This window comes from Lactuca virosa, chromosome 4, assembly GCF_052849685.1.
Source record: "Lactuca virosa cultivar CGN04683 chromosome 4, Lactuca_virosa_CGN04683_v6, whole genome shotgun sequence".
Classification (NCBI taxonomy): domain Eukaryota; kingdom Viridiplantae; phylum Streptophyta; class Magnoliopsida; order Asterales; family Asteraceae; genus Lactuca; species Lactuca virosa.
In genome coordinates, this window is record NC_136429.1 from 193446697 (window position 1) to 193471186 (window position 24490).

Sequence of the window (24490 nt, forward strand, 5' to 3'; positions counted from 1 at the left end):
ACTGACAGGGTCCCAATGGTCCTATACCCCTTGGGACTATGACATTAAGAGATGGAGCAGGAATCAACAACAACAACCACCTTATGGGATGGAGCGGAGATTTTATGATCTTCGTCAGGGATGACTTGCTGACCGTGCTCTTCCGGTCGTGGTCCGACAGATCGGAGATATTGGCGATCAGTCTCAAGTGACCGCCAACCAGATGGTGCAAATGAGAGCTGTCTCGGAGCGAGCGAATGCCCGCATTTAGGACCTTGAGCGGGACCATTACCCAAGGGAGCGTCTAGTTGAAGATCTTGCCGCTACACGAGCCGAAGCAAGAGAGTATCGCTGAGCGCCGATTAGCCGAGCTTCAAGGCGCCTCCACCTCATCGCAAGCACTACCAGAGACCTCGCGTCATGAGTAGGACATATCCTACTCGCCGCTTGCCATAATTTAGGTTTCCTTTCCTTTACTTTATGTATGTAGAACCGACCCTGCGGTTTAGTGGCTACACTACTTGGAGGGTCGTAATGCTATCTAATTGCTATAGACCTTATAAAGGTCAAATTTTCACATGATGTGTACAAGACTCTTATCATTAATGAAACAAGTGTGTGTTTCTATTTGCAATGTAGTTATCTGTTATGCCTCTTATTCATGTTATTACCTGACATTACACAATCTCACTTATAAGTAAAATTGAATCACCGTAACCTCTAATTAATAAAAGAGTAGGGTAAAAGATATCTGAACCAAAAGTATTAAATACTTACCATCCCTCTATTCGATAACAGAAGATTCCTCGGAGAAACAACCCACGAAAGAACAACACAACAGCCCACCGCCACCGCCTCCCCCAAAGATGAACTCTGTTGCCTTCCAAGCAGCAGTGTCAGCTGCAGTTCTGTAGATCCCTACAAAGCAACCAACCTAACAACGCGGGAGCTAGCCAAGCATGTTACGGGTGCGGAGAGACCAGCCATTTCAAGCACAACTGTCCTAAGGCTAACGGACGAAATGTGGGAGGAACATGAAGGGTCCGAGCAATAGGACATGAGGAGACCATGAAGGACCCGGCGGTAGTTACTGGTACGTTTCTCCTCAACAATACTTATGCATGCATCCTATTTGATTGTGGGGCCGAACGAAGTTTCGTAAGTCACAAATTTAAGCACTTGCTCAACCAAAACCCACAAAGATTAAATGAAACATTCACAGTAGAGATGGCTAATGGAAAAACGGAAACCACCAACGATATATTCATAGGATGCACACTAACATTAAATAATCACTCTTTTCAAGTCAACCTAATGCCTGTCACTATTTGGAATTTTGATTAGATCATCGGTATGGACTGGTTAAGCCCCCACCATGCGGATATTATGTGCTACGAGAAGGTCCTTTGCCTTTATCTCCCTAACGACAAAACCCTAATTGTATATGGCGATAAGCCTGGTGCGAACCTTCGCCTCATGTCGTGTATCAAAGCACGAAATTTCTTGCATAAGAAGAATCAAGCCTTCATAGCCCACGTGATAGATAAAAAGAAGGAAGAGAAGAGCATCAAGGACATCCCGGAGGTGTGTAATTTTCCCGATGTGTTTTCTGAAGACCTCCCGGGAGTACCCCCTGAGAGACAGGACAAATTTCGGATCGACTTAGTACCTGGAGCCACACCGATTGCCAAGGCACCATATAGACTAGCCCCTGCCGAAATGCAAGAGCTATCTAGCCAGTTGAGCGGGTTTCTAGACAAAGGATTCATCAGGCCGAGCTTCTCTCCTTGGGGAGCTCCGGTGTTGTTTGTCAAGAAGAAGGATGGATCCTTCCGAATGTGCATCGACTATCGGGAGTTAAACAAGCTTACCGTCAAGAACCGATACCCTCTTCCCCGGATCGATGATTTATTTGACCAGCTGCAGGGAGCAAGTTTCTTCTCCAAAATAGATTTGAGATCCGGTTATCATCAGTTGCGTGTCCGAGAAGAAGATGTTCCCAAGATTGATTTCTGAATTCGCTACGGCCACTTTGAGTTCGTGGTAATGCGTTTCGGTCTGACGAATGCACCAACAACATTTATGGACCTGATGAACCGAGTCTTCCGAACATACCTCGACAACTTCGTGATAGTTTTTATTGATGATATTCTGGTTTATTCGCGGAGCAAGTAGGAACACACCCAGTATCTACGGAAGGTCTTGGAGACTCTAAGGGCAGAGAAGTTATACGCAAAATTTTCCAAATGCGAGTTCCGGATTCGCAGGGTGGAGTTCTTAGGACACGTAGTCAGTGAAGAGGGGATACATGTCGACCCTATCAAGATCAAAGCCATTGAGGGATGGGCAACCCTGAGAACACCAACGGAGATCAGACAATTCTTGGGCCTCGCTGGATACTACAGGAGGTTCATTCAGAATTTCTCCAAAATCTCCAAGCGACTCACCACTCTAACCCAGAAAGGCACACCTTTCAATTGGAGTGACAAACAGGAAGCTGCTTTCCAGACCCTGAAATGAGCCCTCTGCAGTGCTCCGGTGTTGTCCTTTCCAGAGGGAACAGAAGATTTCATAGTGTATTGTGACGCTTCGAACTAAGGGTTAGGCTGTGTACTTATGCAGCGCGGAAAAGTGATAGCTTACGCGTCCAGACAATTGAAGACGTACGAAGTAAACTACACCACTCATGATCTCGAACCGAGAGCTGTGGTCTTCGCCCTAAAAATTTGGAGGCACTACCTCTACGGTACAAAGTGCACCATATTTACAGACCACAAAAGTCTCCATCATATCTAGAACCATAAATAATTAAACATGAGACAACGGAGATCGGTCGAGTTGTTAAATGATTACGAATGTGAGATCAGGTACCATCTGGGCAAAGCCAACGTGGTGGCTGACTCCCTGAGCCGGAAGGAATACTCGGGTCGCCGAGTGAGGACACTAACGATGACCATCCATTCCCACTTGTCATCCCAGATCAAGGAGGCTCAGCAGGAAGCCTTAAAACCGAAAAACGTCACAAACGAGGCACTACGTGGGATGGATAAGAACCTGACCATCAAAGAGGATGGAGCCTACTACCTTGCGGACTGGATCTGGACACCGAAGTTCAGAGGATTCTGGGACGTGGTTATGAATGAGGCACACAAAACAAGGTACTCCGTTCATCCCGGCTCTGATAAGATGTACTTGGATCTCAAGCAGCACTATTGGTGGCCAAATATGAAAGCAGAGATTGCAACTTAGGTGGGCAAGTGCCTGACTTGCGCCAAAGTTAAGGTGGAATATCAAAATCCATCGGGTCTACTTCAACAGCCTGAAATACCCGAGTGGAAATGGGAGAGGATAACAATGGATTTTATAACCAAATTACCCAAGACGACAGACGGATTGGATGCCATTTGGGTGATTGTCAACAAATTGACTAAGTCCGCACATTTCCTACCAATAAAAGAAACATACAAGATGGAGAAACTAACTCGGATCTACATAAAGGACGTGGTGAGACTACGTGGAGTACCAATATCTATTATCTTCGACCGAGATAGTAGGTTTACGTCACGATTTTGGCAGTCCCTTCAAAGATCATTGGGAACTTAGCTTGATATGAGCACCACCTACCACCTCCAGACCGATGGTCAGAGTGAAAGGACCGTCCAGACCTTGGAAGATATGTTTAGGGCCTGTGTGATAGATTTCGGCAAGGCATGGGATGCTCACTTACCACTCGTTGAATTCTCGTACAATAATAGCTATCACACGAGCATTAGGGTTGCTCCCTTCGAAGCCCTATATGGACGGAAATGCAGATCACCTTTATGTTGGGCAGAGGTGGGAGACACCCAACTGGCCAAGGGACTGGTACCCAACAACACTCTAACAGGTTCGGAGATCATTAGAGAAACCAGGGAGAAGATTGTCCAAATTAGAGAGCAATTAAAAACATCCAGGGATAGGCAAAAGAGCTATGCAGACAAAAGACGGAAACCCCTGTAATTTCAAGTTGGTGATCGAGTATTGCTTAAGGTCTCTCCTTGGAAAGGAATGATACGCTTTGGAAAGCGTGGGAAGCTAAACCCAAGATATATCGGACTGTTCGAAATCCTTGCTAGGATTGGTCCAGTGGCTTACAAGCTACAGTTACCCCCCGAACTCAGCAATGTACACCCTGTCTTCGACATATCAAACCTGAAGAAATGATTATCTGATGAAACTATCATTGTTCCCCTTGATGATATCGAGGTTAATGAGAACCTCCACGTCGTTGAAGAACCAGTTGAGATTATGGATAGGGAAGTGAAGCGAACAAAGCAAAGCCGCATTCATATCGTGAAGGTTCGTTGGAACGCCAAACGCGGGCTTGAGTTCACATGGGAACGCGAAGACCAGATGATGCAAAAGTACCCTCACCTCTTCTGTAGTTCTTAGTGACTACCCTCGAATGAATTTCGGGACGAAATTCCCTCCAACGGGGGAATGATGTCACAACTAGCAATTTTGGGTTATGATTTTTATGCATGTACCAACACTCTCTCTATGTAACATAATTGAAATAGACTATGTTAAGGTAAGATGGACCTATTTTGAATGCAATTACAAGCGAAACACTTGAAGGAAACTTGCAACACTAGTTCAGGGACCGAAAGTGACCAAAACATGAATTTCTTTACTTTTTCAATTAGGAATTCGGTCATGGAATGCCATGACCGAACACACCTTGTTAGGACCTACCAAAAACCGAATTCCCTTGTGTAATGGGCTTGCCAAGACCGAATTTACCCTATAGAAGCCCATTTAGGACCGATTTCCTCATTTTAACAATTTTGGAACTGATTTCTCTTTGTTGAGGAGAATTTGGTCATACTCTAATTATTTAAAGAGTTTTCGGTCAACAATTGGTACTTTCTAGTGGGATATCCCTTATTTAAATGGTTTCCAGTACGTAAAAGTTGCAAGGGAAAGCCAAATTCGGCTTTACATTGAATTAACCACCGAATTTCCATACAATTCATCCAAATACTCAACATGTATCCATGTTATACCTTTTTCACTCTTAACCCACGACTGGAACATTGTTCCACTTCATTTGTATCCCATTTCCTTTCCTCATTTTCTCTGGAACCTCAAACAGTTTACAAACTCTCTCTCAAGAACAAGAGTGAATTCCGTCCATTATCTTCATCATCTAAGTAAATCCTAGCTATTGGTAAGTATTTTTACAAACTCCTTGTGTTCTTACCATTATTTATGTACATTTCATGTCTCCTTACACACATAAATTTCGTGTGTGCCTATCTAAGGTGTCTAGAAGTTCCTAGTTGTTCTACAAGGGTATCCTAGTGTTTGGCTCAACAAATCTTACTCCACACTTCAAACCTTACCACAAAACACTCAAGGTGAGCTTCATACCCCTTATTTTCAAAGTTTTCATTTTTTTTTTGGGGGGGGGGGGGAATACAAGTCACCTCTTGGTTAGAAATCCTTGTATATTTGCATGTATATATGTGTATGTATGTGTTTTTGTGTTGAAGTGCCATCATCCCATACTAACTTTACTAAACTCGAAAATTTGGTACAAGAATCAAGTGTTTGAAGCAAAGTTTTATCCTACCAAAATTATACATATTTTGACACTATGTTAAAAATGAAACAAGAAAAAGGTTCTTTTAACATAGGTTGAGAATCATGAGATTTGACAAGAAAAACATGTTAATGTATTTTTAGTTATAAAAGTTTGAATAATGGTAAATTTTGGACCTATGAATTTTACCAATAATATTTATAAGCTTTGAATAAAATATTTGGGTGAGTTAAAAGTCCACCATAACACTTGTTCACTTTGTTAAAATAAGTTTTCGTTTGATAAAGTGACAGTAAGAGCGCACAACTAGAAATTATTTATAAACATCTTTATAAATAATAAAACTGGCAAAACAAAACATAGTTTTACGACAGGAATCTTCGCGTGTCATAATCTACTCACCATAGAGCTTTTAACGATACACGTATTAAACTGTATGTTTTAAAGCGGTGAAAGTGTGAGTCGTAAAACTAGGGTTCTCAATTTATCTCAAGAACATTATATGAATTATTCGAAATGTCCAAGTAAACCTGTTAAGACTCTTGTGAGATTTTCTTCGTCGTACCTACCTAGCGTACACCGTAAGTTCTGTAGTTATAACCAGAGTCTCCTGGAGGGAGCGCGTGAATTTGTGTATAGATCTATACGGGGTTGACACCCCACACCTGAGCTGTTCGCTACAGCTAGGCAGGCCAGTCTAGGGTGACAAATATCTTATTCGTATCTGACGCCTGAAGAACGTCAGGACAGGCGCATTAGTCACATTAGTATGGTTATAACGACTCACATAGAGTAGGATTATATTTACGAGAATATACTCTTTAATAGTTTTACCAAGTGTAAACTATGTTTCGTTTATTTTGCAAGCAAGTAACACAACTCCGGTCTTAGGGTTTTAAGACCACAACTCTTTTATATACAGAAAATATAGGATTTTCTAGGAAAACACAACTCTTTTATATACAGAATATATAGGATTTTTTGGGGAGACACAACTCTTTTATATACAGAAAATATAGGATTTTCTGGGAAAACACAACTCTTTTATTTGTACAAAGGAAAAATAGAGAAAACGCATGCAACTATATATGATTTTGAAAACAAGATTTACAAACCACTTTTACAGAAAATATCGGATTTTCTAAAGTTTTCCAACTATGAGAAACAAAGATATTACAAAGTTTTATTACAAATACACTTATGAACTCACCAACATTCTATGTTGACGCTTTTCAAAACGACTTGTATTCTCAGGAACACATTGATCAGGTACTAGAGCCTTGGATTCTGGATAATGAGCTGCATTTTGGATTTACCTTTTTAATGTCACTTTTGTTGTAATTTGCGAACAAATACACTATGTAAAACAATGTAAGTTGTTATCTCAATGTATGATGTGTGGATTGCTGTGTTTCATTTATATTCAATTGTTATGATACTACACAATGACGTCACCCGCTTCAGGACGTTTCCGCCGTTCTGGTTCGGGGGCGTGACAGATTGTCCAGCATTAACATTTTGGGACTAGACGAATAATTATATAAGAGTATATAATTATTATACACTATATTAATACTTTGGAAAAATGATATTTACACTTACAAGGGTTTTCTTTACACTAAACGTAAACTTGTTGAAACAATTATGTGAGACAAAGTCTTCACCGTACCTACCAGAGTATACACTAAAGTCCTGAATTATAACCAGAATCTCGGTAAGAGAGCGTGATACATGTGTATAGATCTATATGAGACTGACAATCTCGCACCTAAGCTGCTAGCTACAGCTAGACCGGCAGGTCTGGGGTGACAAATGTCTAACATTCCGACTCCTGAAGAACGTCGTAGCAGGCCAACTTTGGTTTTAGCATGGTTGTAATAACTCACATGGGAAGTCAACGATACATTTTGTTTACGGGGTAACATGCATTTAAATGGTTTTATATAAGAATAAAACTACGTAATACTCTTTTAAGTATAAGAATACTTACACATTTTTGGTCTTAAGGATTTTAAGACTACAACTAATCTTTACGAAAATATTGGATTTTATGGGAACAAATACTATCATTTTTACAAGGAAAGAGTTACAAATTTTTGCCATACAAAACTCTTACGAATTCACCGACTTAATTGTTGACACTTTTCAAAACTACTTGTATTCTCAGGAAACCGTTAAACAGGTAGTCACAAGGCTTTTGAGGATGGGACGTTACGGCGTCGTACTATTCATTTTTGTCATCATAATGTAATTAGTTTTGAAACATACAATACTTGGAAACAATGTAACATTCTCAATTATATTTATGATGGTTGTGTTTGCTTTGATGAGTATTGTACATTATGTTGTGATACTGTTCAATGAAGTCATCCACCTCCAATCTCTGTGGGTTTTCAAACCTGCAAAAACAACCCATATCATAAATGGGTGGTGTGTGATGGAGCAGATCTAAAACGCATGAATGCCTCGTTGGAAACTATTACTCAAGGTATTGAAAAATGAGAAAAGCAAATCAATTTACTGGTTGTGGGGTGGTGGTTTAGATTGAGATGGGCTTTGAAGAAACTTGAAATGGGATGAAAATTGAAGAATACGATGGGATGAGAAAGAGAGAGAGAGAGAGAGAGAGAGAGAGAGAGAGAAAGAGAGAGTGTGTGTGAGAGAGAGAGAGAGAGAGACCTTTTATATATTTAATTATATATGATTTTTTCTTTTTTAAAAAGAAATACGAGAGAACATCATAAATGGTCACTATGGTAGTGAAATGACGAAAATGCCCTTCATTTAACGGACAAAACTTAACGGAGTTAGCAATAAGGACCAATCGTCAAAAGTTTTGAAAGCACATGGACCATGTATGATGTTTTTAAACCACGGGGACTAAACTTCAGATCTGGGGAAACCAAAGGGACCATTTATGATGTCTTTTCTTTATTTAAATTTAATACAAGAAATAATACTTTATAGTTTTTCGGAAAAATGACATAAAAGACACTATGTTTTTTTTACACCGCATTATCCTTTAGTTATAAATCAAACATTGTATTTTTTTTCTTTCAGTTTTATTAAATATTGACCATTTTGATCGGAACATTTCCGGTTACCCGATTTTCATGTCAAGTTAGAACATTATATTGGAATGGTATGCTAACTTAGCATGAAAATTACTATGTTATCAAAAAATATTTGAGACTCCATTTTTGTTTTTTCAGAAGTGATTACATTATCATTTATTTAGATTTCAAACATCTTTATCGTGGAGATCTATTTCTACTATTGAACTTATTAATTCAATAACAATATGATTTTGGTGTTTCAAGTCAAACAATTTCATCCTAAAGATCATTATCTACGTATGTTTTTGTGTTTGCTCATTAACAACTTCTTGTTTGATTCTTCCAACAAACATTAATATTCATTGCAAATCAACGAATGAGTATGAATTTGTTTACTTAATCAACACCTCGAACACACTAAAACCCATCAAGATTTCACCATATGGTGATATCGGTATGAATTTGTTTCCTGAATCAACACCTCGAATCAAACAAGAAGATGTTAACTAGCTACACAAAACATATGGAGAAAAGGATCTCCGGGATGATGATGTTCGATCTAAAACACCTAAATCATCTTTGTTACCGAATTAACAAACCGAATAACAGAAAAAGATATTTGAGATAAAAGGTGCTCGAAATCGATTTTTTTAATGTTGTCGCTTTTGAAAAAAAATTAATGAAGTATCAAAACCGAAATTTTCTTTTTTGTAAATATAGTGACTTTCATCTCATGTCGGAAGTACAATATATATATATATATATATATATATATATATATATATATATATATATATATATATATATATATATATATATATCTTTTAGGGGAAATGACACAAATGGCCTACAATGTTTTAAAAACTGGTCGATTCTATCCCTAAAGTTATTTTGTTGCTTTAGGCATAAGGTCAGAAGTAACTTGTCTTTTTAATCACCAAGACCTATTTTAGTAGGTTTCAGTGGACACATCAACAATGACGTGGATGACAATAGATGGAATGACGTTAATAGCTGCAGACACGAGTAACAAGTTGGCGATGGTGGCACTACGTCTCCCGTAGACATTTTATTGAACACTTTCTCTGCATGATTTACGCCACTATATTCACCATAAAATCGCAGAAGGGTGTTCCCAACGAATACATCAGAATGAAACCCAATTTGCAAACCAACCCATGAACCTCTTGTCCCTTCCAGACCTTGTGATAATTTGAACAAACTTTGAGCACAAATGGGAAAGAATTATCATCAGGGTTTTTGAATTCATATATATCCATACAAATTGCCAATCACCAAACATGTACATTGTTTTCAATTAATTATCTACGAGTAATTAACATGGAGAACCCTAACATGATTAAGAGAGTACACATAAATGAGATCGGTGGTGAAAGGAGACACAATCATCGAAACGAATTTACAGAGCTTGCATTACCTGAAACTAATAGTAAAGGAAACATTGATGTTACATGCTCCTAAACCTTTGTTAGTACCTAGAGAATGTCAGCAAGATTGCAACGTCGATGGATATGACATTCCAACCAAGACTAAGATACTTGTACATGTTCGCGCTTTGTGGAACAGACTTACGGTTGGAAAGATGCAAAAAGCTTCATCCCGAAGAGATTTGAGAACTGTCAGATCATAGGAGTAGATTTCAAGTTCATCTATTGCCAAAGAATTTTCCCCCGGCTTACATTTGGGCTTAGCATGGAGAGAGAAAAGAGAAAATAATCAACGGGCATATAAAGTGTGGTGGTAAAAAACGCTGATGTGCCCATTGAAACCGGTTAAAATAGGTCTGGATGACTAAAAAGACAGGTTACTTCTGATCTTATGTCCATATAAAGCAATAAAATAACTTTAGTAACTAAATTGACCAACCTTAAAAATATAGTAGAATATGTAGTAGGCATTTGTGTCATTTCATATATATATATATATATATATATATATATATATATATATATATATATATATAGCTTAGCTTATCCTATTCAAACTAATTATTGTACATCTATCGTATGCTATGAGAATGATAAAGAAAATATGTTGTTTGATGATATAAATATGTTCAATCTTACATAACTATTGTCATTAACACACATTCTCACTAATTAAATCGTCTATAAGGTAATCATACACTTATTATTATTATCCTCATTTCTGTCAGAATGTTTTATTGGGTCGTATTCTGTTAGAATGAAAATGAGTGAAAAACGATGTATGAGAACAAAAAAAAAATTAATTAACGAGAATGCATAAAAAAGACGATATTATTGTAAGGTTGAACGTATTCGCATTGCTAAACAATTTATTCTCTTAGTAATTCTCATAGCATACGATTTCGACTTCAGATGCGACATCCTATGTCTGATCGATTTTTCATTTTGATTTTGATTTCCGAAAATCCGATTGGGAACCTGTGAGTATCTATTCTGAGTCCTTCAATGTCGACTGTGACTGCGAGTCCAAAACTCCGATTCCAATTTCATGAACAACGAAGAAATTTTTATTCCAACTGAGTTCGTTTGCGAATCTGGGAAATTCCCGTTCCAAATCCGTTATGAACTTTAACAAATGCTTGCAATCTACGAACATTCGGAGTATTCAACAAAGAAATCGATGAAATTGATGAATTTGGGTTGTGAATCTGTCTTGAACGGCGAACCTCCCAGCCATGAATATCGATGATTGATTAACACTGGATGACATTGATGATGGTTTAGTTGAAGAAATCTGGATGATTGTTGAAGGTTGGAGGAGAAATTTTGATGATGAACGAACTGTTATCTAATTCTCTATAGTTACGTATTTGAGATTGAATGTTATTAACATATTTACAAGTTTGCCACCGTGTCTTTTTATGCTTAGATTAAATAAGTGGCTGAGAATGATTCCTCAATTCTAACCTTTTTTATTTTCTCAATTGAACTTACCTCTCTCTCTCTCTCTCTCTCTCTCTCTATATATATATATATATATATATATATATATATATATAACTTTATTTATTTGATAAGTTTTATAAAACAAAATCTGTTAAGCATCAAGACAAAGAAGCTCCCGTGGCGGTGAAGTAAGAAAGTGTTTGATAACAGAAACAGCAAAACAACCAAAAGCAACATAAATCTAAACCCAAATTGCATGTCAAAACTCATAACACATATCAAAATCCTACATCTGTTATGTTGTGGTTGGTTAGTTTTAGCTTCAGTATATATCCACATGCCACATTGTTTGATCACATCCATTTCATTCCCCATCTTCTCTCTTCGTTTATATCTAACAAATATTTATTACTATTATTTTTTTTTTTCAATTTTCATGGCTTCTTCAGAAGGACCCGACCCGGATCCTCGTCTAAAACCACAACACTCCACCACCTTCGTGCAAGCAGACCCTTCTAACTTCCGGGCCGTCGTCCAAAGACTCACCGGAGACACCGCCCACAAACTCCCAAACTCAATCCCCTTCCGCCACACCGGAAAACCCACTGTTCACCGGAGATCCGGTTATAAACTTCAAGAACGAAGGAAAAGTGTTAAGAAACTCGAGATCACTCTCAGCAACGTATCACAGCCTGTCTGTTTCATGTCTCCGTTGGTGGTGGGGAGAGACAAGAGTGTGGTAGGGTTTGTCGGTGGGGATGGTCAGATGGTGGAGGAATCGCCGGTGTCGACGCTGGCTGTTTGTGGAAGAGGGAGCCCAGGAACGCCGATGGAAAAAGAAGGAGAAGAAGAGAAAGCCATTGCAGAGAAGGGTTTTTACTTGCACCCGAGTCCGATTCGAGAACCCGAACCCGAACTCTTAGTTTTGTTTCCGCTCACGTCACCGAAAAACGATCCATCTTATTCTTCATAAAAGCGTCACAGTCGTTTTAATCATTCATTGTGATCATGTGATTTGACTCGTTAAGTATACAATAAATTAACAAAATAATTTTATACAAAATGATAATTAATAAATAATTGCATGTTACGTTATGTATTTTGGATATGTTGTTAACCACACACTTCATTTATATCAATCATGCCAAATGATTTTGAATCCGATCCTAAGAACATATTACACAAGACTTGTTTTCTTTGAAAACATGTTTTCAAACAAAAATTCCAAACATTCACCCATTTTCAACATATTAAAATATAGATTTTTCAATAGCTTATTGATATAACACCTTTTTTTTTAATGAAAAGGCTTAATTACCAATCCATTTAAATATAGATTTTTCAATAGCTTATTGATATAACAACCAAAAATTGTTGTTGGTTTGTGAATTGAAGGCTGGATACAAAATATGTCAATTGCTATTGGTAAAAATCATTCAATGTATCAAATAAATCAATAAAGTAAATTCTTATACTTATTTTCAAATAATCTTTGATTACAACTTGTGTCCAATCTTACATTTTGTTACATAGGGAGTCCCTTTGGATTTACGATTGGTCTTTATCACCATCTCTGTTAAACATTGCCTTTAAATGTTAGTAAATAGAGTATTTTATCCTTTTACTGATTTGATCCAAAAACAAAATGGTCATATTTGAAAAAAACTGACAACCCAACATGTCAAGTCAAATATGAAACATGATGCAATGCATTTATGATTTTATTATTATGAGTCAAACAAAACCTCTTACACCAAGAGTAACAACAACAATAATCGCAACAGATTTGAACCAATTTTATTCATTCAACTCAACTCAGCGCACGGAAGCAGACACAGATTGCTGTTGAGTATGTCCATACAACCCACTCACCCCACTCGCAAACTGTTGTTTATTCCTTCTCCTTTTCGTCACCATAACAAACCCTTCACCATCTCCATTTCCAATTCCATTATCATCTTTATTTTTCTCCACCACTCCTTCATCATCCCCATAAATTATCTTCATAATCGCAGGTGTCTGTGTCTGTGACTGTGACTGTGGGGGTGCACTCTCACTTTCACTTTTCACCTCCGAGTTATCACGAACCGATTTCACAATAAAACTCAACAAAATCTGTCTCGCCAGCTCAGCTTTCTCAACATCCGAACTCATCTTTTTCACCTTCTCATCTTCACTCGACCCTGACCCTGACCCGGACCCAATTGTCCCACCTTCCGAACCCTGCCAGGCCCGTTTTGGGACAAACTCGGGTGCGTGTGGGTTCATGATTCGTGGGCCTGACCCTGACCCGAACCCACTTCCCGGGATTTGATATTTTAAGAACCCGTTTTTTAACCGAAATGATTGCGATTGTGTCATTCGGTAGTATAACGGCGAGCGGGGCCCACACGGGACTCGAGCTGCGATTGGTGGATATTCGGGGATGACGTCGTACACGTTGTTTTGAGGGCTGAATGGTTGAGCTGAAGCTGAAAGTTTGCTTCCGTTTGTTTCAGTTGTATTGTCTGCTGTGTTACTACTTGTTTCTGAATCTTTATTTTCTTCTGTTGACTTTTCTGATTCTGGTGTAGCTTCGTGAACTGTGTCGACTTCTTTTATGACTTCATCCTCTGGTATTGTGAGATCCACAACATCAGGTTGTTGTTGTTGTTCATTCTTGACCTCATCCTCTGGCGTGTTGTTTTTGTCCTCGTGAAGTTCTTGTTTTTCGAGTAAGGGTTTGAGAATTGTACCTGGTGGGGCGACTGCAACTGCTTTGTATGAGACAGACTTGGAAGCCATAGTTGCGGTAGTTGGGGAAACCCTAGGGGTGATTTTGGAAATTGAACTTGTTCTTGGGGTTACTTTTGGAATGACAACGGCTTCCTTTTTTTCCTGGATGTGTAGTTTGGTTAGGTCCGGACGTCTTCGGTTGAACTTTTTTTGACCCGTGTGTCCTGACCCAGACCGGATCTTTGGATTGGCTTCTTGCCATCCTTCATCAGAGATTGGTTCTTGGAATTCTTCTGTGACTAGTGTTACATTTTTAGGGGTATTTTCGTCCTTTTTCGCTTTTTGGATTACCACCTCTGGTTCATCTTCTTGAATACTAGTGGTTTCAACAGTATCATGAACTGCAGTATAGGCGTTTTTTGAATCTGTTTGTGTTTGTACTTCAGGAGACTTTTCGCCAACTGGTGATGCCTGATAATATAGTAGCAGAATATACTTTATTTTATTTTTCAGTTTCCGGTTTCCACATTCAAGTTCGTTAATTGTAATTACAATAATATATAGAATATATTTAAAGTTATATATATCTTGTATTTACATATAATATAAAAACTCCATCCAAAAATTTATTTCGTTCAACTAGGCTAACCAAACATGACCATGGAATGTAATCACTCATTCCATCACCTTGCTAATTCCATTACCCCATCCAATTCCATTCCATCCAACCAAACAAACCCAGTTTGTAGGTCAAGTTAAGTATTTAAAATATATTTGTTAAAAAAAACTTTTGTTGCTTTGTTAAACTCTGTATTTAACTACCTTGGTACGGCGTTTCCTCTGTGCATCTCCTCCCTTGGAATCCTGATCTGGATTAATGAAATCAAGTAGATCTGATACACTGCAAGAATGAAGTCAAAGTAAATTTATTAGTCAACAGAGATAAACTATTAAACAGTCTTCTACATTTGAGTAAAAATTGGATATACCATATTAATACCTAAGATGACCCTTGCTTGCAATCGATGCATCTGGTTTTGGAGTTCCATTTCTTGCTGCTTCTTGCTGCTCTAATGCTTTTGATTCAAAATATTCAAGCCATGCAGCAGCATCCTAATCACATCAAAATTAAAAAAGAAAACACAAATCAATACCCCATCATCTGAAATCTGTTCCAAGGCTTTATGCAATGTCATTGTCCACGTAGGATGTACACGTGTAATAATACTGCTGATGTGGCAAAATATTTAGAAAGTTTTTATTTTAACTCATGTCATCATAATTCAAATCTCATTGCTATAATGGGTAAAAAATTTAAAGCAGAATGCTTACCTGAGTACGAAGATCCTCTACTCCCAATTTTGCTTGAAGAATCTGCAATGTAGTTTGCTCATGTTGCACGCTTAAGGAATAAGCTTCCATCAATGAAAGAGCTATAGCTATGGCATGATAGCTTGCAGCAGTCTGTAGAGTCAAACATATTTAGTCAAACAACTGTATGTGTGTGTGTGTGTGAGAGAGAGAGAGAGGGACCTGTATGTGATCAGCTCCTAGTAATCTTTGGTTACACTTTAAGGCTTCATGAAGGTATCTGAGGGCAACATGGACATTTCCCATACCCTCTTCCATCATAGCCACATTAATATAAGTAGCAGCTGTGTTGGGGTGCGAGAGTCCACAAGTGAAATACAAAAGAAACAGAGCACGATTGACATATCTGTGAAAACACAATCACAATGTAATATTAATTTATTTTATTAATCATTAACCACCTGGTCAAATGTTTGACTAAAAAGTCAACATGATTGACTTACTTGAGTGCCAGTTCAATATGTTGGAGACGATAGTAAAAGACCGAAAGATCCCCGTAACTTTTCATTGTGTCTGGATGATCAAGCCCAAGTTCTCTCTCATTTATGTCCAAAGCCCTTTGTTGATAAATTGTTGCCTACATTACACAAGATTATAATTATTTAACAAAAAGGTAGATTTTTCCATGAGAATAGTAAATAGATTTTTATATGAATTTATTTACCTGATTGAAGTCACCAGTGTGGTAAAGAACTACTGCAAGGAGACTGTATGCACTAGCAGTAGTTCGGTGATAAGGACCACATACAGCTATCATCTTTGCAAGTGCCTTCAATATTTATACAAATATTAACAAATAACAACTTACTTTTATTTATATAAAGAATGAAACTTTTTGAATTAATGTTACCTTGGTTCCATAGTTAACTGCATCTTCTAGTTTTCCTTTATCAAGGGCAATTTTGGAAGACTCTAGTAACGTCCGCCCATCAGCAGATGAACATAATACATGCTGTTACATACACATTAATGTTAGGTGTTGTTTCTTTTTTACTTTAATCTAGACAGAATGACTTAATGGGTTAAGTAAAAAAAAAAAAACTAGTTTAATGTATTCAGACACTAACCCTTTACCTATTTCCCCTTACTTTTTCTTATATTGATTAGTACTTTTCATCCGATTTTAGGGAAATTAACTAATGAGATTATAAAATATTCGAACTTTGGATTACATAATTAGCTAATAAGATTATAAAAATGTGAATAACATTATTAAATACTCAACTTTGAATTACATAATTTTCAAGTCTAATAACTTATCAAGATCAAAACTAATTAAACCCTTCTTGGCTAAACATATTTGATAAAGCTGAAATTTAGAAAGAGTCAAAACAATTCTTAACTATTAGGTTCGGTTTGAATTATTATTAATATTATGATTAAATATTGTGTTCAATTTGAGGTTACTAATCATATTATGACTAAATATAATTAAATTTGTACTATTATTTATAGAATATAAGCTGTGATTTACAACAGTTCTTAAATAAACAATCATTTGTTATTTACCATCATGTCTTTACAGAAGGGTAAAATGGTCATTTACTCAGATTCAGATAGTTGATTTCTGTCCAAAAAAGGAAGAGACTTTATGCATACAACATTTTATCCAGACAGAAATCATTATCCATTCAGCCACTTCATCCAATCCATGTCTTTGACTTTTGTGTGTGTGTGTGTGTGTGTGTGTGTGTGTGTGTGAGAGAGAGAGAGAGAGAGAGAGAGAGAGAGAGAGAGAGCTACCTTACAAACTGGGACCATGCTGATAACATCAGAACTCCTAAACGGATTTGGAGTTTCCATATCATAGTCTCGTGAAACCAATTCCAAACCAATCTGGATGTGGTTGAAGCTATCAGTATCTTATTTATTTTTTATAAAATTGAAAAACTAAACAAAAAGTTGATGTTAAATGGTACCTTGTGACAGAGTCCACGGAGAACTGATAACTTCCTCAACTGTTGGTATTCATCCTTCATCTTCCAATCATATCTCTTTGCCAAAAAAGATTGCAACCAATGTAACTTAAGACTTTGATCTTCAGTAAATTCTTTACTCTTATCATCTATTCCCCACACCCCAAACAAGAAATTTAAAGCTGACACAATTGTTGCTGACAACTCAGCAAAGTTTTCAACAGAAGCAACAACAGCTTCAAGTATATGCTTAAAGGCACGTGTCACCATCTCATGAATACATAGTGATCGTATATGAGGAAGCTTCTCAGCAAGTTCAACCTAATTAGTAAAATTAGAGTAGGTCAGATATTTATTATTTTTTATTTATTAATAAATGTAAATGGAAATCTTGGAACATTATTCAAAAAACTCACCACACGTCCCAAAGAGCGCATACGTAACCCTCTTAAATGCATGAAATCAGTGAGTGTTCGCCCATCAACTGGAGAAAGTTCAAGTGATGCAAAATCTGTCACCTAAAAAAAGACCAAATTTTTCATTTTGCCATTGAAGTATATGGTAAATTTTATTATGTAAAAAAGTATATTACCAGTTTAGGCAATGCAACTTCATCATAATAAGCATGTGCCATTTCAATAAGCTCATCTTGTGACTGTTATACAAGGAGCATATAAAGATTAAAGAGAGCACTTAGCCTTTTCAAACAAAGTATGAAAGTAATTCCTTGCTTTTATTTTTGAAAAGAGATGAACAAACCTTCAAATGAAGACCAGTTCCACTTTCTTTCAACCTTAAGAAGGCTTCTTCTAGAATCAGTTTAGTCAACTCTGACTCCGAGTTTGACTCTTTGATGTCTGACTCACTGACACTGCTTTCTTGACCTAAATTGTTTTCTTCTGTTTCATCAGAGGAATCAGCATCGTTTTGCTTCTTTTCCCGCTTTTTCAGCATTTTAAATTGTTTTCCTAAGCCTTTAACCACTGTTTCAGCTTTATCTTGATTGGGTGAATTGTCTCCTGATGGTGTTTCCTGCTTTTGCAGATGCTGTACCCAACAAGATCCCAATTCCCATCTGATAGGCTTTCCAGAAGCTTCTGACTTTTCCAGATTCTTCAAACTTTCTTTTATTACTTGTTTAACCAAACACCTTGAAGCTTCAAAATTCCCCTGTTCAGATGACAGGGATCCTGATAATTCCACATCTCTTGAGTTGGGAAGCAGAGCCCTTAAGCTGTAAAAGGTTCCATATAAACGAGTATTATGTTACTAATTTACTACTCATTTTGGGGATCTTTTGTTATTGTGATTTGGTTATCCAGAAATATCAGTTTATAATCTTGGAATTTATTAATTACATACCTGTTAATGTTAAGGGAATTAGCTCCACCTTCTGGTTGATCATCAATCGATATATCTTGTGATATGAACTTTGTCTTTTTGATGTCACCAACAATCTTTACAGTTGCTGTATATCCACAATGTCTTACAAATACAGTACCCAGGGAGGTGGTGTCCTGTAATTTGTAAATAGTAAAAGTTGGCTATATTTATTTAGATTCCATAGCTAGCAGAAGAATGAGTTCAGGCATACTTACATGGACTACTGCACTCTCATCTGCTGTTATTCCTTTGAGTAAATTTGTTATAGCAACTTCATCAGAAGACATGGTAGGAGATCCAACACCAACTACCTTCACTTCTGACTTTGAGCTTGCATCAGCTGCATCACGCCTCACTGTAATAAACAAGTCCCCCACACGATCCTCACGTACTATTGATCCTGGAGAACAGTTTGATGTTGCAACAGAATCTATGACTTTGCGTATGGTTGAAACAGCTTTAAAGATAGAGACATCAACAAACAAGCTATGAAGCAAGAATGCCTTTCGATCACGAATCACCCTTTCTTCCTCAGTCTTGCAAGGAAGGTTGGCTAATATTGCAAACTCTGTGGCCCATGGTCTATGGTCATGTTGACCATTTTGCCCTTGGCCTCCACCATTGCCACCCCAGTTTTCATCTTCTGATGAAAGTGGCTGGAAGTTTGATTCTGAGTCCAAAATGGATGGAGGAACTAACCAAGTGTTTGCCCGAAAACCATATGGAAGATTACCAAACTGAAAAAAAAAAAAAAAAACATAATGTCAGTTTCAAATTACACTCTTATAGCATCAATGTAGAAGTATTTCGGATAAGCAAACAAATATATATTACCTTATTATGTTCTAAGTAGGCTTTCATCAAGGAATCATATGCCTGCATAATTTCAACATAAAATTGAGTATTTTTCTCTTACACATTTCTTCCAATTAATAGAAGAGAGAACATAGAGATGAAGCAGAAAAGGAAATAATATACTGACGTTAGCAAAAGCTTGGCTGAGCTGTTGAAGAAGATCCACCAGGGAATGGCTTTGCAAAAATTGCTTTCCCAAGGCGTAGAAGCCCTTTGTGGATGCAACTACTTGAAATAACTTTCCGTTACATATTTTAATCTGCAAATAGAGAAGATATTATCATCTTTGCGAATAATTCACTGTTTTTTCTTCAAAGTATGTTGAATTTTATGATCGACACAAACAACTTCTTAAGTTGTGATGGCAATTTATGATTTCATAATTGTGTGACAATGGAGTTTCGTCTCGAGAAACAATGTGTGTGAGTTTGAGAGAGAACCTGCATTTCGAAGTGATCGCCCTCGCGCTTCTCCTGCGCATCCTGGCTATCAGTTCTTTTCAATTCTGAGAATTAAAAATGCCAGAGACCGATTAATTAAACAGGCGTTAATCTCCGATAAGAACGAAAACTCAAAAGGAAACGTAGTGCTTACGTAAGATAGGTGGAGAGAGATTTGAGAAAGAGAAGAATTCGTAGAAATCGGAGAGCTTCGGAACCGGATGAATGGCTGCCATGTCGAGGTTCCCCGACACCGGAGAAGTTGCAGCCGCAGTTGTCTCTGTTTCGGAGGAACCGCCATTTTCAACGGTTTCTCCTCCATCAGACAAGGGAGAGACAGGTCGGCCGGCTGTAACCTGCACATTTTGAGATCGTCCCTTCTTGGATCGAGCTTCTCCTCCGGCGACTGTGGTGGCTCTTCTCGCCTTGGGCTTCCCGAAACGCGTTGTGCTCGCGACGATATCCAATAGCCTCCGCACGTGCGCCACCGCATGCGCCTCCTCGGTGTAGTCCTCTTCAAAAATGTCAACGGCAATTTTGTAAATATAAAACACGTGTCTTCAAACTTTACAAATATTCTATAAATCGATATATTTTATTTTTCAAAAGAGAAATTAAATATCACCTCACATTATAAAAATAAACCTTCTGAAATATAATTTTATATTATGTCTGTAATTTTAATGATCAACATTATATCAACTAATAAAATAATAGCTTGCTATGCTAAATAAATACAAAAACATATCTCATTAATTTCTAGTATATATCATGAGCTATTCCGTTAAACCATATTACTTATATATAATATATAATTATGTAACTTTTCAAAAGTATTAATTTATGAAAGTGTTTTAATTTTAATTTTTTAATAAAATAGTTCTCAATTTTACTTTTTCCAAACAGATAAGTATCTTCAAGAGCGTTATAAACATGTAAAACTCCAAATTCCATAAAAATATAAAAAGTAAGAAAGTTATTGGTAATTTTATATAATTGTGAAACTACCCGACAAAAATGGACAAGTTGGGAATATTGCAAAGGAAGCTTTTATGGAAATTAAAAGACATAAATAAATAATAAGGAAAACTTTGAAGGAAATCAAAAGACAGAAATATAACTAAAAAATTATATAAAAAAAAGTTGACTAGTCAATAGTCATGATTTTTAATTTTGTGAAGTTTATTATTGATGGCAGAATGAACCCATTGGGTTATGTAAAGTGGCAAAATGAATAAGACGAAACTTATATGTAACAGGTGAAACAAGTATATCTGTACCTATTAAAACACATCGATTTCATACAAAACTTTTGTTTGAGTTTAAATTATTCTTAATTAAAAAAAATAGTAATTCTGTATCAAATACAATTATAAAAGTTATTTTATTATAATCATAAATTCATAATATTGTTTCTGTTTATTTATACCTTTACATTGACTATTTAAAGCTAAAATCAGAAGCAAAAGCAATCAGTGAAAGAATTAGAACTTTTGTTGTATAATATTTGTTTGAAACTCCGCAATCTTAATTATTTAATACTAAAAAAAGATAATTGGCAGAAATATTTAATAGTTTTTCTATCCTCCCAATTGGGTTTTTATATTGTTTTTCGAGGTTTGTGTAATCATTTAAATTCACGATTGGGTGAGCTTTTAAAAATAAGTAAAGAACATGCCATAGCGTACGACATTGGTGTACACAATAATTTTGTCATGTATCCCTTGGGCATTTTGGTAGAATATACCTTTATATCAATAAATTTTTGTTTTTCAAAAAATATATAACTTAGTAAAAAAAAACATATAATATGTAGGCATTAATAAGTAAATAAATAATTTTTTTTTTATGTAAAAGAGAAACATTAAATACATATAGGCAATTTAATAAAACTAGAGGTGGCAATTTAATGAAACTAACAATTTCAACAAAAAATCAATTTTATAATGTAATAATAACAATAACAATAAATAAATATTCTTTTAACTGAAACCTTTTTATAAAAAAAAGCATTACTATTTTAAGAAATCTATCTTATGTAGCTGTGATTTCTTTAATAAATATGACAGCTCTAGGAATATGCATTCAATTTTTTCTTTAAAAAGCTTTCAATTTTTTTTCCTTGTTTGAACTGCATCCAAAGATCTAGACAAGCGATATTTCATAGGAGTTGTAGTTAACAAATATTTAAAAACCCAAAAAAAAAGTCAAGAAAATATTATAACTAAATACATACATTTATATACATATATATGTTGATATAAATGTATATATAAGATTTAATCGATGATTTATGGTTTGTAGTTTTGTGGGATATTGGTGAAAAAAGCAACCTACCTTCAACCATCTTCATCAAACATGGCTTCAAAGAAACCAAATCCACCCTATCATTCAACTTTGCTCCTTTAACCTGTTCAAAATTATTCAATGCCAACTAATTATTACAGATTTACAGCCATTTTCAATGCCAATAATTAATTACAGTCTACCCCTTATTTCTAGAGCCAAAATTTTCAAATTCAGACCAATTTCACGATGACATGCTGTTCATCATTAATTACAGCTTTAATGGTGTCGTGAATTTCAGAATTTGGGTCTAGAAATTAGTTTTGTCACCAATTTCTCCAATAATCAAGGATTGAAATTAGCGCCGAAAACATAGTAATTATTCATCAATAGTTTTAGTAATTAGTAATGAGTGTTATTGATAATTAATCTGAAATGTTCAAACCAAATTAATGCAATTATCGTGAATTTCTATGGGAAGTTCACCTCGTGTGAGAGAGAGTAATTGGTTAGATGGCACGTATCGACATTAACAGCTAGTAATTTCTTCACGTCGAGTATTTTGTCTGTAGAGATGCCCTGCATTTTCGTTACAAATTAAGTTGAAATCTATCTAACAAAGTAAATGAATTCGAAAAGCCTTAGTTGTAATTACCTTGAGTATAACTTGAGTTTCATAAGGAGTGATGATAGTTATGTCTAGAACACTAGGAACAACTGCAAAAATTAAAAATCATGTTACTGTAAATGTTTTTGATTCTGAATGAGATTTCGATTAGAGAACAGAGAAGATTATGAGAAGAAGAAGACCTTTTTCTTCCTTCTTCTTCTTATCGGCTTTGGTTTTGTTTCCTTTTCCTCTGTTCGACCTCGGTGCCATAGCTTCTGAGTTGTTTTTATTGTTTCCGTGTATTGAGAATGGAATGGAAAAAAGAGGGTTCTTCAATGGCGAATGGAAAATGCCATTTGAGAAATTAATGAAGAATTGGTTGATATGTGAAGATATATGAAGATGAAGATATAAGGATAAGAGTGTGTCTTAAGAGCTATCTCTATTTGTGGATTTCTGAAATTTTCCTGGCCTCTCCTTTGCTACTGTGATTCTCTCTCTCTCTCTCTAACTACAAGATACATGTGATGGCCCTTTTAAGAGAGAGTGTGTGACATTGTGAAGGAGAGAAAAATATTATAGTATTTATAAATAGGGTTCACAATTAACTTTGTTATATAAGATGATATATACATTCAAACGTGTCAAGAATCTTTAAAATTATAATTAAAAAAGTTTACAGTATCATTAAAAGTAATCAAATTATTCTATTTATGTAGTAATTTTTTTTTTTTTTAAGATTTATCACTTAGTTTTTTTAAGATTTAATCACTTAGTTTTCAATTTTGTACTTTTTGATTTATCATTATAAAATTTTGTATTTTTTATTGACATAAATGTTATATGAACTAGGGGTGTGCATCAAACCGCATAAACCGTCTGCACCGCACCACATCATACCGTACTGCATTATGTGGTTTTCGATTTTTGCGGTGCAGTTTACGGTTTGTATTTTTTATAAACAACACTATAGAGTGCGTTTTGTTGTTTGAAGTTAGAAAATTGAGGTTCAAACCGCACCGCACTGCAAATTTATATTTTATTAATTTATACAATCTAACTATTAAATTTCAATAGTTAACTAATACAATCTAATTATTATTATTATTATTATTTTTTTGTTTCAAAAAACACTAATACAAACTTTAACTTAGTTTAATTAATAAAGGTCAATATCTAAGGATTCGACGTCAACAAAACATATATCCTTTATCAGCTTGATAATAAATTAGAACTAACAGAACAACCAATTAGTTTCATAAAGAAAAAACTATATTATATATATATATATATATATATATATATATATATATATATATATATATATATATATATATAAAATATAAAAAAATAAGGATAAAATGGTCTTTTTAAATGGACTAAGGATATAAATTGTAATTT

The 24490-nt window shown here is 35.9% G+C and overlaps 2 protein-coding genes across 2 annotated transcripts; one reads left to right on the plus strand and one right to left on the minus strand.

The window, feature by feature from the left end:
* Window positions 1–11827: 11827 nt before the first annotated feature.
* Window positions 11828–12559, plus strand: LOC145168666 (VQ motif-containing protein 11-like). Its single transcript, XM_079087416.1, has one exon. It carries the CDS (start codon window positions 11851–11853, stop codon window positions 12484–12486), a length of 636 nt encoding a protein of 211 aa, XP_078943542.1. The 5' UTR covers window positions 11828–11850; the 3' UTR covers window positions 12487–12559.
* Window positions 12560–13204: 645 nt separating this feature from the next.
* Window positions 13205–23637, minus strand: LOC145107855 (Tetratricopeptide repeat (TPR)-like superfamily protein). The gene is made up of 23 exons (XM_079044809.1): window positions 23290–23637; window positions 23135–23196; window positions 22966–23058; window positions 22531–22603; window positions 20348–20707; window positions 20194–20258; window positions 19881–20012; window positions 19733–19774; window positions 19114–19635; window positions 18878–19032; window positions 18275–18749; window positions 18108–18170; window positions 17932–18033; window positions 17519–17836; window positions 17343–17435; window positions 16450–16551; window positions 16264–16368; window positions 16043–16176; window positions 15762–15945; window positions 15561–15692; window positions 15229–15341; window positions 15051–15129; window positions 13205–14699 (listed from the first exon to the last, which is right to left on the minus strand). The coding sequence occupies exons 1-23, from the start codon at window positions 23357–23359 to the stop codon at window positions 13329–13331; spliced, it is 4845 nt and encodes a 1614-aa protein (XP_078900935.1). The 5' UTR covers window positions 23360–23637; the 3' UTR covers window positions 13205–13328.
* Between the last annotated feature and the right edge of the window lie 853 nt (window positions 23638–24490).